General features: G+C 44.5%; 1 protein-coding gene across 1 annotated transcript; it reads left to right on the top strand.

Moving 5' to 3' along the window:
• Nucleotides 1-58: 58 nt before the first annotated feature.
• Nucleotides 59-9,916, top strand: EIF3L (eukaryotic translation initiation factor 3 subunit L). The gene is made up of 13 exons (XM_031600145.2): nt 59-202; nt 283-331; nt 409-619; nt 1,708-1,787; nt 2,061-2,122; nt 3,738-3,807; nt 4,528-4,601; nt 5,321-5,492; nt 5,728-5,882; nt 6,660-6,830; nt 7,821-8,318; nt 8,820-8,900; nt 9,657-9,916. Exons 1-13 carry the CDS (start codon nt 170-172, stop codon nt 9,693-9,695), a joined length of 1,695 nt encoding a protein of 564 aa, XP_031456005.1. The 5' UTR covers nt 59-169; the 3' UTR covers nt 9,696-9,916.
• Nucleotides 9,917-12,927: the final 3,011 nt, after the last annotated feature.

The following is a 12,927-nucleotide window of genomic DNA, read 5'->3' as shown; positions in this document are numbered from 1 at the left end:
GGCAGACTCTCCAATCAAAGAGAAAAACCTCTGAAGACAGGCAGTTATTTCGACCAATAGACAGATTGAACAGCTTCCCCCTCCGCCGTGGCCTTTTCCGTCCGGCCGCACGGAGCGTGCCGCTTGGTTCCGCCCCCTCTTCCTGGCTGCCCAGGGACCGCGCCGCGCCATGGCCTACCCGGGGGAGGATTACGACAACGATGTGCGGGCGGGCCGGGGATGTGGGTGTGCGGGTCGAGCTCGGGCTCGTCGCGGTAACCTCGCTGTTTCGTCTCTCCACAGGCCGCCTACGACCCGTACGCCTACTCCAACGACTATGACATGCACACGGGTGAGTGCGCTGCCTGGCCGCCCCGCCGGGATTGGGCTGCAGGCCTCGCTTCTACGTTGCTCCTTCTCTCCCCTCAGGAGACCCGAAGCAGGACCTGGCCTACGAGCGGCAGTACGAGCAGCAAACCTACCAGGTGATCCCCGAGGTGATCAAGAACTTCATCCAGTATTTCCACAAGACTGTGTCCGACCTCATCGACCAGAAGGTGTACGAGCTGCAGGCCAGCCGCGTCTCCAGCGATGTCATTGACCAGAAGGTGTATGAGATCCAGGACATCTATGAGAACAGGTGCAGGGCCATTCTTGCAGTTGTGTTCCTGAACCATAAAAAGAAACGCTGGCATTCTTGTTTCACTTCTTTGAAGTAGTCTGAAGCTTCAGTTGACCACTGAGGGAAAAAGAAAAAAAAAAAAAAGTTATATTTCTGGGCTATTGGTCAAACATAAATCTATGTGGATTGTGGCCTGTCTGAAAGAAAGTACTGGTTTTGTATGTTGGTAGTAAAATGTGACCTCCGCAGTGGCTGTTTGCAAACTGAGGGATATGCTTTAGTGGGAAATATTGGTGATAGTTGGATGGTTGGACTGCGTGATCTTACAGGTCTTTTCCAACCATAGTGATTCTGCGATCTTTGCAGATGTTCTTGCTCTTGCTTGTAGCTGTGTTACCTTACCATAAAGAGAATGCGAGCAGAACATATGCAGCCATTCCATACTTAAAGGCCTGGGGCCCCCAGTATAAGAATGATGCAGAGCTGTTGGAATGAAGAGGAAGGCCATAAGATGATCAGAGGGCTGGAGCACCTCTTCTGTGAAGAAAGGATGGAAGCTGGCCTTGTTCAGCCTGGAGAAAGCTTTGAGGAGACCTCAGTGTGGCCTTCCAGTACTTGGAGGGAGCTTACCCACAAGAGGGAAATCAGCTTTTTACATGGGTAGATAGTTACAGGGCAAGGGGGAACAGTTTTAAACTAAAATTAGATGTTAGGGGAAATTTTTCACTGAGAGGTTAGTGAGGCACTGGGACAGGCAGTCGGCCCTGGAACTGGCAGTCCAGAGAGGTTCTGGATGCCCAGTCCCTTGAAGTGTTCGAAGCCAGGTTGGATAAGGCCCAAGGCAACTTGGTCTAGTAACTGATTTAGTGGTTGGCAATCCTGATGCAAACTAGGTGATCTTTGAGGTTCTTTCCAACCCAAGCCATTCTATGATCAGTTTTTTAACTACTTTGTTTGTAGTTCTCATTCTTTGCTTCAACACTGGAATTAGTAAAGGGAGATAGTGTTCTACTTCTATCAAGTCCAAGCCCTCTGTATTGTGATTTCTAACTTCAGCTCTCTGAAACTCAGGAACATTTTCTCATACCACATGTTTTATCCTTCAGCTGGACAAAGCTGACAGAAAGGTTTTTCAAGAACACCCCATGGCCAGAGGCAGAGGCCATTGCCCCACAGGTTGGAAATGGTAAGCATTTCTTTTCCACTCTGTTTCCTTATCAGAGAATGAAGGAACTAAATCACTTCTGATATATTAGTGAGCTGGTGCATGGTTTTTATGATTTGTTTGTTGGTCATCTTTGTTCACTGTGGCAGCTCCTTCTGTAAATGCCAGTCAGAAAGTCAAATGAATGAAGCATCTTCTTGTACGTGTCTTTGTAACTGTGGCAGTTGGAGCACCACCAGTGCCTCAGAGACCCAGTTGCCTAAGCCTTTGCTGATATCTCTCATCTTTTTCCAGATGCAGTTTTCCTCATCCTATACAAGGAGCTGTATTATAGGCATATCTACGCCAAAGTCAGTGTGAGTATTGGTCCTGTGTCTTTTGGTTGTGCTTGGCTTTTCTGCCATAAAAGTTAACAAGTTGCACTGCTACTACAGCATTGGTGGTTCCCTAACTTTTGCAAAACAATATTGAATAGACTTATGAGGTATGGGGCAAGTTACAATTAGGGAAGTTTAAAATTCTTGCCTTTTGTCAGTTTAGTAAGGATTTGCTGATTTATGAAAAGCAAGACTTGTCGGTCTTCCTGAGTTGTCTCCCCAGTCTTGGAGGAAGAGGAAACAAAGACTGTCTTAGTAAATAGTTTTTTTCCTCAACCCACAAGTTCTTTTTTATTTCCAATTCTCTCCCTTGTACCATGTGGGGAGAGAGTGAGCAGGCAGCTGTGTGGTGCTGAGCTGCTGCTGAGTTATATCACAACAGTGAGGTGGGGAAGAAGGAGATGTTGGGAAGTAGCTGAATTTTCTTTCTGTTAGAGCTGTATAACTGCATGACTTATAGGTCAGTTTGTTTTGTGTGTTTCTTCGTGGCTCTTTATTTGTTCTTCAGATTAGCAGGTGTGAGAGGGGGTGTCACAAGAGGAGTTTGAGTTACTTGTAATTGAAAGACCAGATGGGGTCAGAGTGCATTGTGGATAGGAAAAAATGGGCACCACAAAGGATACAGGAGAAGAAGACTGGAGGAATAATGGTCTGTAAAAAAACAAAAACAGACAAACCACAACCCTTCTTTTCCTTAAAAAGGCTAATTTGAAGTCAGTAGGAAGATCAGAGTAGTTCTTGGCTGTAAGAAAGAAGCAGAACTGGTGTATGACTTACATGGTGAATGAGTAATAATTGCAGTTTTGGTTTGGACTAGAGGGTGGAGAAATGGGTTAATGCAGGTGTCTTTTTGAAGTTCCCAAATCAAAGACTTGCCTTAACGAGTGAAACTGGTTGCTTGAATTGTTTTGTAGGAGGTTCCCAAGCTGCCCATGGGGTGTCTACATGTGACACAAGATAATTCTAGGAATATGATTCCCTCCTGAGTTTATTGGTCTTACAAAGCATTTAAAACTAATTCTTTATGCAGAGGATGGTGAGGCACTGGCACAGGCTGCCCAGAGCAGCTGTGGTGCCCCATCCCTGGAGGCTCAAGGCCATGTTGGATGGGGTCCTGAGCAGCCTGAGCTGGTGGGTGGCAGCCCTGCCCACAGCACGTGGTTCTTTAAGGCCCTTTCCAAATCATTCTATGATTCTATGATATGATTGTCTAGAAGCAGCTGCGTGTCAGGATTTACAAAGACCTTTCTTGAGGGGAGGAGGACAAGAAGCTGTGGAAGGTAATAGGCAGTTCCTAGGTCTGGACAGCAGAGTGGAGGAAAATGAGATTTAAAACATTCTATTCACTTCATTGCTCAGTTGTACTAGAAGCTACCTGGACTTGAAAAGGCAACCTTCTTCTACTGGACAATAGTGTGACAATTTCATGCTTTCTGGATAGTGTTAGTGGTTACTGACTGGTTGAATGTCAGCTCTAATGTCATCAAAACAGACTTATTGCTATGACTGTTGACTGTCCTTTATAGGGTATTGCCCATAAACTTAGTCTTGCTGTACTTCAGACTAAATGGACTGTACTGTTTTCTCATTGCAGGGGGGGCCCACTCTGGAGCAGAGATTTGAATCTTACTACAACTACTGCAATCTTTTCAACTACATCCTCAGTGAGTTGTTGCAATTAATATTTGGTTTGTGAATTTTGGAGAAGACTGAATGCAGAGGATTAAGACGGAGAAAGGGAGAGAAACCAAAATGTATTTATTTAGAGATCACAAGCAGATAAGTGGTCTGTAAGCTTTCCATATGTTTAAATTTGCAATGAAGAGCACTTTACATCCATGCATTTAAAAACAAAAAGCCCAAATAGTTGACAATGCTTTCTGAAAAGCCCTAAAGAAAAAAAGAATTACTTTCTATCTTGCTGAGAATTTTCTCTTACTGCTTCATTTTGCTTTCTGATCAAAGTTAGGAACTTGCAATGGTATTTCGCAGCTGCTTACCCTTCTTGACTCCACTTGGGACAAATTAAAATGTTTATGACTCCCTGCCAGTCTTGCAGAGAAAAGAGTGCTTGGGATAGACCCCTAAAGTTTTTGTGCAGCTTCCAAGAATCACTGCTGTTGAGCATTCACGCTTTAGAGATTAACTCAATGCACACTCATATTCTTTAAAAATAAAGGTACCTGAGGTAGGCAGAGCTACATATTGATTTCTTGCTGGATGCTTCATTCATCTGCTGTGTTTTTCAACTTGCAAAGATTCTGGTTTTCTTGATTTTTATTTTTATTTTATTTTTTATTTATTTATTATTTTTTCCTTCAATTCTGCCACTGTCCTTGCTCAAGGCATTAAGCCTCTCATCTGCTACTGATGTTCTTCTGCAGATGCTGATGGTCCTGCTCCTTTGGAACTGCCCAACCAGTGGCTCTGGGATATCATTGATGAATTCATATACCAGGTATGTGACTCTTAAACTGGGGTGTTTTTGGTAGCCTCGTGTTAATGCTATTGAATTTTCAGTCATCTTTATGAGTCTCATATCTAGGGTTTAACTGCAAATCAAAAAGTTTAGGTGAGTGCTGTTATTTGTGGGTCACAAAATAGGCGTAGTTGTAAATGTACAGGTTTTTTAAGTTACTGTGAGCTATCTGGGGAGTCTTTAACTGATACTGATATTTCCATTTCAGTTGTTGCTTAGCACTGATTTGGTTTGGTTTGTTATTTAAACTCAGCTTCATTTCTACCTGATTTGTACAAGGCAGCTGACTGAAATCTGTTATAATTCCAAATACTAGATCATACTAGTTTTCCTGTGTTTTGTGATTTGACTATAGTTTTGAATTTCTTAGAATGACTTGGTTGCTCTCCTTGTTACCTCTTTAGACATCAGATATGTATTTAGTTGCCTGTCCTAATTGTCAGATCTTTCACTTGGTTCTGTTTTCTGGCCCTTTCTCTCAGATTGCCTCTGTACAGTATCAGATATTCTCTAGGTGCTTTAGTAGTAGAAAAATTTACCATATTAATTGCCAAGTGATCTCAAATTAACTTCTTTTTCCATGTCACTTGTAGCTTGTACTGCATTTTGTGATCAAAACATGAGCTTAGTGCACTTATGCTACAGATGTAGCATCTCCAGACTATCCCCTCATCATCAAATCTGCTCTTTCCCCACAGTTCCAGTCTTTCAGCCAGTACCGCTGCAAGACAGCCAAGAAATCTGAAGAAGAAATTGATTTCCTTCGTTCTAACCCCAAGATCTGGAACGTGCACAGTGTCCTTAATGTGTTGCATTCTCTGGTGGACAAATCCAACATCAACCGGCAGCTAGAGGTCTATACAAGTGGAGGTGAGATAGCTGGGTGAGGTTGGTGTCTGTGCTGCCTTGCTTTGATTTGACCAAGCTGCTACTTTTGTTTGAGAGCCCAATCAAACCCTTAGTTGGGAGAGTTAACTGGGAAGAGGTTCTCTAAACCATGAAAAATGGAAGTCTTGCTTCTTTTGCTTATAAACAAGAGATGTTGAAAGAAGGGCTTTGTCCTTTAGAGGACAACATCATGGTTTGTTGTTTTTTTTTTCTCTAGGTGATCCCGAAAGTGTGGCTGGTGAGTATGGTCGTCACTCCCTCTACAAGATGCTGGGCTATTTCAGTCTGGTTGGGCTGCTGCGTCTGCACTCTCTGCTGGGGGATTATTACCAAGCTATCAAGGTTCTGGAGAACATTGAGCTCAACAAGAAGGTAATAAGATATGTTGTAAACATCCTGCTGTAGTTTTCCAAATGCTGTTGTTCAGTTAGGCTCCTGAAAGGTTGTCTTAATGAATCATACAACTGAGGAGCTGTTTGTAACTGTTGCAGTTGTCAGGAGTTTGTTTATAGGATTAGCTGGAAGAAGTTTCTGGTTCCACAGTTGTGTATGCTGAACACAGCTGGAGCTTTGGCAGTAAGTCAAGCCATATGATAATGACTGTTGCTGTTGTAACACATATGCTCAGTATTTTAGGAGGTTTGTTTGCTGTATTGTGCAAGGCGGTGTAATGGGGAATATTGTTTGAACTGTAAGTGAAAGCACAATACTAGCAGGATACATCAGTTCCACCTTGGTCTGTGGCTCATTCTGTTTTTTGTGACTGTTCTCACTGTGCACACTCCTACCTTCCATGTGTTTGCCCTAGATACAGATGTTACTTGTGACAAGTGGTAAAAAAAAAAAAAAAAAAAAGTCCAGCTGCAACACAGTCTTGGCCCAAGGCTTGGAGTGTACTGGCAAGAATGGGAGTTGAGCAAAGCAATGTTATGTTATGCACAGTGTAAGAGTCCTCTGCTTGCAGAAAGCTGAAACTGGGAAACACAGGAGGCAGAATGATCTGCTTATTGAGGCAGTGAGGAAGCTACTGCAGGGATGGATGTGAGGGGAGGTATCCTGAGATGTGTGAGAGTGGATTGAAAGCCAAGTTGTTCAGGCTGAAGGTGATTGTCTCCCCTCTAAGACTGTCTGTTGCTCCATCCTTCTCAGAGCATGTACTCTCGGGTGCCTGAGTGCCAAGTGACCACTTACTACTATGTGGGCTTTGCATACCTCATGATGCGACGTTACCAGGATGCCATCCGAGTCTTTGCCAACATCCTCCTCTACATCCAGAGGACTAAGAGCATGTTTCAGAGGACTACCTACAAGTATGAGATGGTAAGAAATAGAATAGATATAGGCTTCCCAAAAGAGAAGGCTGCTGTCCCCTTTCCTGTCCCTTCTTTGTCAGCAGATAACCTCTGTCTAATAGTCCGACCTTATATTCCTGGACTCATGATAATTAAGGGATCCTTTCACCTTTAATATTTTCTCTTGGCTGTTTTACTGATTTCTTTACTTGCTCACCATGCAGTTGCTCCTGCTCTGCTTGCATGTTCCCCTTGGGCATTGTTGCTAATGGGTATCAGCTGGAAATGATACTCTTGCCAAAGATTCTTACATCTTAGTCCCATTCCTATCTCAGTGTACTTCCATTATCAGATATATTTCCATTATCATGCAGTCATTCACAGATAATTTAAACTTGTTGTGTGTAAAACAAAGCTCATGTCTCTTTTCAGCTAAGCTGCCTCTGATGTTTATTTTGTTTTGTTTTTTTTACCCTCTGCTGCTGCTGTCTCCTCGTCATCCTTGTGAATCATTTCTAGTTCACTTGCATAACCAAATCGTGCAGTTCTTAATTCCCTGACACTTCAAAAATTTAGTGTTTAAGTTTTAGCTACACAGCTGTTTAAGACTGAGCTCATATGAATCTTCCTCCTCAGTTTTTTCTGCACTGGCCTCCCTGATTGCTGGTCTGTGTCAACAATGTCTCTTAAACTGTCTTCCTTCCCTATGCCTGCTCCTCTGCACTTTCTTGCACCAAAGCAATCAAACCCATTTCTGGCTATCCAGATTCTGTCTGGCTCTGGATACATTCACTCCTTTGTACTTCTTCCTTATCGTTTCCTCTTTGTTATCGATGATAGCCATGATACAGCATGCATCTGCTTTGCTCAGAAGTGCTGTTTCTTTGCATCGTCCCCCTGGAGCATTGGGACCTTCAGTTCTCAGGGTCCGTCTCTGAAAAATGCAGCTCTCAGCTCTCTCTCACATTGTAAGTCCTGAGCACATTGTCAAGCTAACAGGCTGTCCTCTCTGTCCCAGATTAACAAGCAGAACGAGCAGATGCACGCACTCCTTGCCATCGCCCTCACCATGTACCCCATGCGTATCGATGAGAGCATCCACCTGCAGCTGCGTGAGAAATACGGGGATAAGATGCTGCGCATGCAGAAGGGTGATGCTCAGGTCTATGAGGAGCTCTTCAGTTACGCTTGCCCCAAGTTCCTCTCCCCTGTGGTGCCCAACTATGACAACGTGCACCCCAACTATCACAAGGAGCCTTTCCTGCAACAGCTCAAAGTCTTTGCTGATGAGGTTCAGCAGCAGGCTCAGCTCTCCACCATCCGTAGTTTCCTGAAGCTGTATACCACCATGCCCGTGGCCAAGCTTGCTGGCTTCTTGGACCTCACGGAACAGGAGTTTCGCATCCAACTGCTTGTCTTCAAGCACAAGATGAAGAACCTGGTGTGGACCAGTGGCATATCTGCCCTGGATGGGGAGTTCCAGTCTGCCTCTGAAGTTGACTTCTATATTGACAAGGTTGGTATCTGTTCCTTGCTAACTAGGAAGTTCCTTCACCCCAGAAATTCTGGAAGAGGCAGCACCAGCTTATAATCCTTGGTGCAGAGCTGTACCTGCAGGGTCTCATTTGTGCTTTGTCTTCCTTGTGTACCTGAACCAAACTGACTTGCACTGCAGCCTAGCTTTCCTACTAGATTGCACCACTCTTACCTGCTGGTAGAGGGAAGCAGAGCATGAATCAGGGTTGGGGCTGTCAAACTGCTGCCCAGAGACCTGAAAATAGGCAGAGTGCAAGAATGTGGGAAGTGAATATGATGTGAGTTTGGGATCTGTCTCAGGTAAACAGAAGGCATCCCACAATACTGAATACTTGCTGTGGGTCTAGTACATGTCAGGTATGTGTGCACTGCTGAACTAGGGCTGCAGTGAAGCCCCTTTCGTTGCGCCTCCTGTTTGGCAGTGCTTGCTGTCTCCTGGTAGCACGGTCCTTTTCCTGACCTCATGGCCTTCCTTCCCCAGGACATGATCCACATCGCAGACACAAAGGTTGCTCGGCGCTATGGGGACTTCTTCATCCGCCAGATCCACAAATTTGAAGAGGTGAGGCCTAGGCAGGACAACTGTATAGTTTTGTAGGAAAACTGGGGAAGACTTTGGGCTGTGCATGGCTGGGAGAAAGCATGCTTGTGTGTGACAGCTGTACTATGCCTTGCTGGGACAATCCTCAGCTTTGCATGGCACTGGGCAAAGGCAGGTGGTCTGAGCAGCAGCTGCTCACTTATGAGCAATGGTGAGTTTTTTTGTGTGAGAAGTGTTCATCCAGTTGAAACTCATAGTAAAGGAGAAGGAGGGTTTTACTTTCTAGAGTTGCTGACTCCCTTGTCCTTAGGTAATTGTGGCAGTTCTTAGTAATGCAGCAAAATCAGATCTACATCCCCATAACCAAAGGTCTAGAAAGCAGCCTAAATTTCTGGAGCATGGATGACTTCAGTGTTGTACTCAGCCAGGAGGTGACGTGCTGCTACTGCTCTGTTTTCTCAGCAGATGCTGCTGTGGGTTGGAAGCTTTGGCAGCAAAATCCTGAAACAAGGGGATGGCTGAAGGTTTCTCTGTTAGTGTACTGTTGCTAGAACATCACAACTTCTCCCTAAATCTTTCACTGTCCTTCTGGAGAGGAGGAGGAAGTTTGACTAATTCCCCTTCTATTTCACACACTGCCTGCATCTGCATGAGAGCATTTTTGTCAGTGGGTTGCAGAAAAGGGAGTTAGAGACGTTGGATTTGGGCTGCTGAAGGGATTAGCAGTGTATGCCAATCAGTGTGTTTTCTGACTTCTTTACTTTCTTCTAATTGCAGCTGAATCGAACCTTGAAGAAGATGGGTCAGAGACCCTAAAAATTCTGTGGATGCAGCAATCAGCCTGAACAGAGGAGTGGGTGGGGGAGATTATTCTCCTTGCTGTGAGGGAGGGAAGCTCAGGGTTCTGGCATTTCTGGAATCTCCTGTGGCTCAAAAGGTTTTTGTACTTTAAATAAGCAGACTCATTTGGCTCAAACCATTCTGCAAAGGACAAGACACCTAATAAAGGAGTGGAATTTTCCTGGTGAGCATTCAGACACTGATATGCTTTTTTTTTTATTTTTCCCCTTCTTTGTATAAGAACATAATTGCATCACAGGATACAGGCAGCTGCTGTTGGCTTGTGCTGTCTTTGGCTAAAGCTATTGCAGGTAGCTGGGGAGTAGTCCTACATACTGTGTAAGGCACTGCATGCAGCAAACAAGGGACTATGGGACTGGTTAGCAGAGAAAATGAGCTGTTCCACAGCATTTCCATAGGATATGGAAAGAGTTGCAAGTTAATATTACTCCTTTTAGCTGTTGCTCATCTTTGAGTAAACCTGAATGATAGTGCTTTTCTAGAAGGTTGCATCTTTGCCTTCTCACCCTTCTTTTTACTTTTTTTTCAGCTGTTAAGAAATAGAAATGTTTCCAAATGAACCAAGATGTTTTTAAAGGAAGGGACAGGTTATCTTCTAAGCAATCAACTAACATTAATTTAGGACATCCAACAAGATGCCCTTGCTATGGGCTGCTTTATTTCAGCAAAAGTTATGCCCAAATCCTGGCCCACAATGTAATGAAGTTGTTTCTCTGGAAAATCTCCAAGGGCATTTGATTTGTTAAAACCTTTTAAATACTTTGAACCTCAGTGCTAGTTCTTTACAGTTCTCCAGCCACCTTGGATTCTTCCAGGCAAAACTGCATGGCCTTGGAAGAGAAAAAGCAGTTGAAAACTTGTCCTGTAAGTGGGAATCAAGGACCTATACATTTTGAGGAAGAGAGAAGGATGCAAAGAATGAATTGCATCTCCTCAGGCCTCCACACCATCTCCCCTCTCTTTTTGCAGACTGTCTTTAAATAGTTTTGTATTTGAGTGGAAGGAACAGGTGCAAGAGAAAATAACTGTGTGTGACAGCAAAGCTACACAATGCTTGCTTCATCTGCTTTTTTTGTACCCCTCCTTTTCATTCATTTCCACTGAGAGAACGGTCCTGGCAGTCCAGTTTGGCTTCATATGTGATTGTGTTTAGAAGTCAGGAGCAATTATCCTTTGTTGGATTATATGCTGTGTTTGAACGAGGGTCAAGTTTCTACTGTCTTTTATACTGTTCAAAAGTAAGTTGCATTTCACATCAAAAAATCCTGTAACTCAAGCAGCATTACAGCAGGCAACACAGAGTTTAAATAAGTAACTCCTGTTAGTCTATATGCTGTTACTAGTATTTGCAGAAACTAATGCCCTCAGTTTTGAAGGGTTTGAGGCAACGAAGTCCATAAAGAAATGGAAGAACTGAGAGGCTTCTGCATTGCAGCAAACCACAGAGCTGCGTGTTATTCAGGAGAATCTGGTCCCTTTTATTTTTAGAGCTGGCACTTCTGTCTGGGTATATTTACCAACAGCAGCACAGTGACTAAAGCTGTCAAACAGCAACTCCTTCTTTGCTTTCATATTACCCAAAGCCTCAGTCTTTGTATGTGCACTAAGATAGATGTGATATACAACAGAGGAACCTCTGGCAAGGCAGTGTCTGTGTGATCAAAGTCTTGTTCATACCATTGCAAGTGAATCCATCGTGTTCCTGGGATTTAGTCCATTTTTAACTTGTGGTTGATGTTTTTGGATGACAGACATTCACCAATATACGTACCAGCTTACCCTTTCCAGTGGTTACAAACTGCTTTCAGATACGTGGACATGCTGCTGCTTGTGTTTGTGTCTGCCAGAGTGGATTCCAGAGGATGTACAGAGACCATCCGCTGCCTGGTGCAGCTAGGCTGACTGGCTCCACGCCTTGCAAGGGACTGCTGAAACTTAACTGACCGGGACTGGCACTTGTGGAACGAAGCCAGGAAAAGCTGCAGCTCTCGCAGAGCGGAAAGATGGGCTCAGTGAGATGCAGTGCCTGGCACCACTTGAGACTAGAGGAACGCAGGGCATTCAGCAGCATCCACTGAGCCTTGCTGCTGGAAATACACTCTGCTCAGTGGGTTTGTGATACCTCAAGCCTTGCTTGCTGCAGTGAGATGCTGATAACGTATGTGCTCTGAGGTAGTTTGGGTCAAAATGGTTTTAAGAGGGGGAAAAAACACAGGGTTATCAACCTCAGAGGAGGTTCAGGATATTGGATATTAGGAATAATTTCTTCTCAGAGCAGTGCTGCAGTGGCACAGGCTGCCTAGGGAGGTGGTGGAGTCACCGTCCCTGGAGGTGTTCAAAAACCGTATGGATGTGGCACTGAGGGACGTGGTCAGTGGGCAGTATCAGTGGTTGGATGGTTGGACTAGATTATTTTAGAGGTCTTTTCCGACCTTAATGATTCTGTGATTCTGCTTTGTGTCTCTGGCCTGCGGTTGTGAAGGGAGTGAGCATGGTTCTAAGCAAACATCTCTGAGTCTGTGCTCCCTTAGGATACAGCAGGAAGACACTGTCAGGCAGGGCTGGGGAAGGCTGAGCAGACAGCTTTGTTGTTACAATACCAATACAATACAACACCATGGCAATACTTCCTTTTTTCTCTACAAGGTGTCTCTGGTAGTTATTCATGCCGCAGCTATTCTCGGATACCTAAGCTGTACCCTAGAGAATGTGTTTTTTGCCTTTTACAGCTCTGAGGCCATGGGGTGACAGAAAGAAACGGAGCAAGGAAGGAAGAGAGTATGGAGGGTGCCAAGCCTGAGAGCTGAAGGAGAATGGGATCGCAGAATCATAGAATGGCTGAGGTTGGAGGGACTTCAAAGATTATCTAGCTTCATCCCTCTGCTGCGGGCAGGGCTGCCACCAGCAGGTCAGGCTGCCCAGGATCCCATCCAGCCTGGTCTTGAATGCTTCCAGGGATGGGGCATCCACAGCTTCTCTGGGCAACTTGGGCCAGTGTCTCACTGTCCCCTGAATAAAAAATTTCTTCCTAATGTTTAACCTAGCTCTCCCCTCTTTTAGTTTTAAAGGCATTCCACTTTGTCCTATCGCTGTCAGACTACATACAAGCAGGAGAGGGACCAACTTTTAAAGCTCCCTTTCAAGTACTGGAATGTAATAATGAGGTCTCCCCTGAACAAGCCCAGCT

This window comes from Phasianus colchicus, chromosome 1 (genome assembly GCF_987193195.1).
Source record: "Phasianus colchicus chromosome 1, bPhaCol1.hap1.1, whole genome shotgun sequence".
Classification (NCBI taxonomy): domain Eukaryota; kingdom Metazoa; phylum Chordata; class Aves; order Galliformes; family Phasianidae; genus Phasianus; species Phasianus colchicus.
The sequence above is the reverse complement of the archived record's forward strand: the minus strand, read 5'-3'. Positions and strand labels throughout refer to the sequence as shown.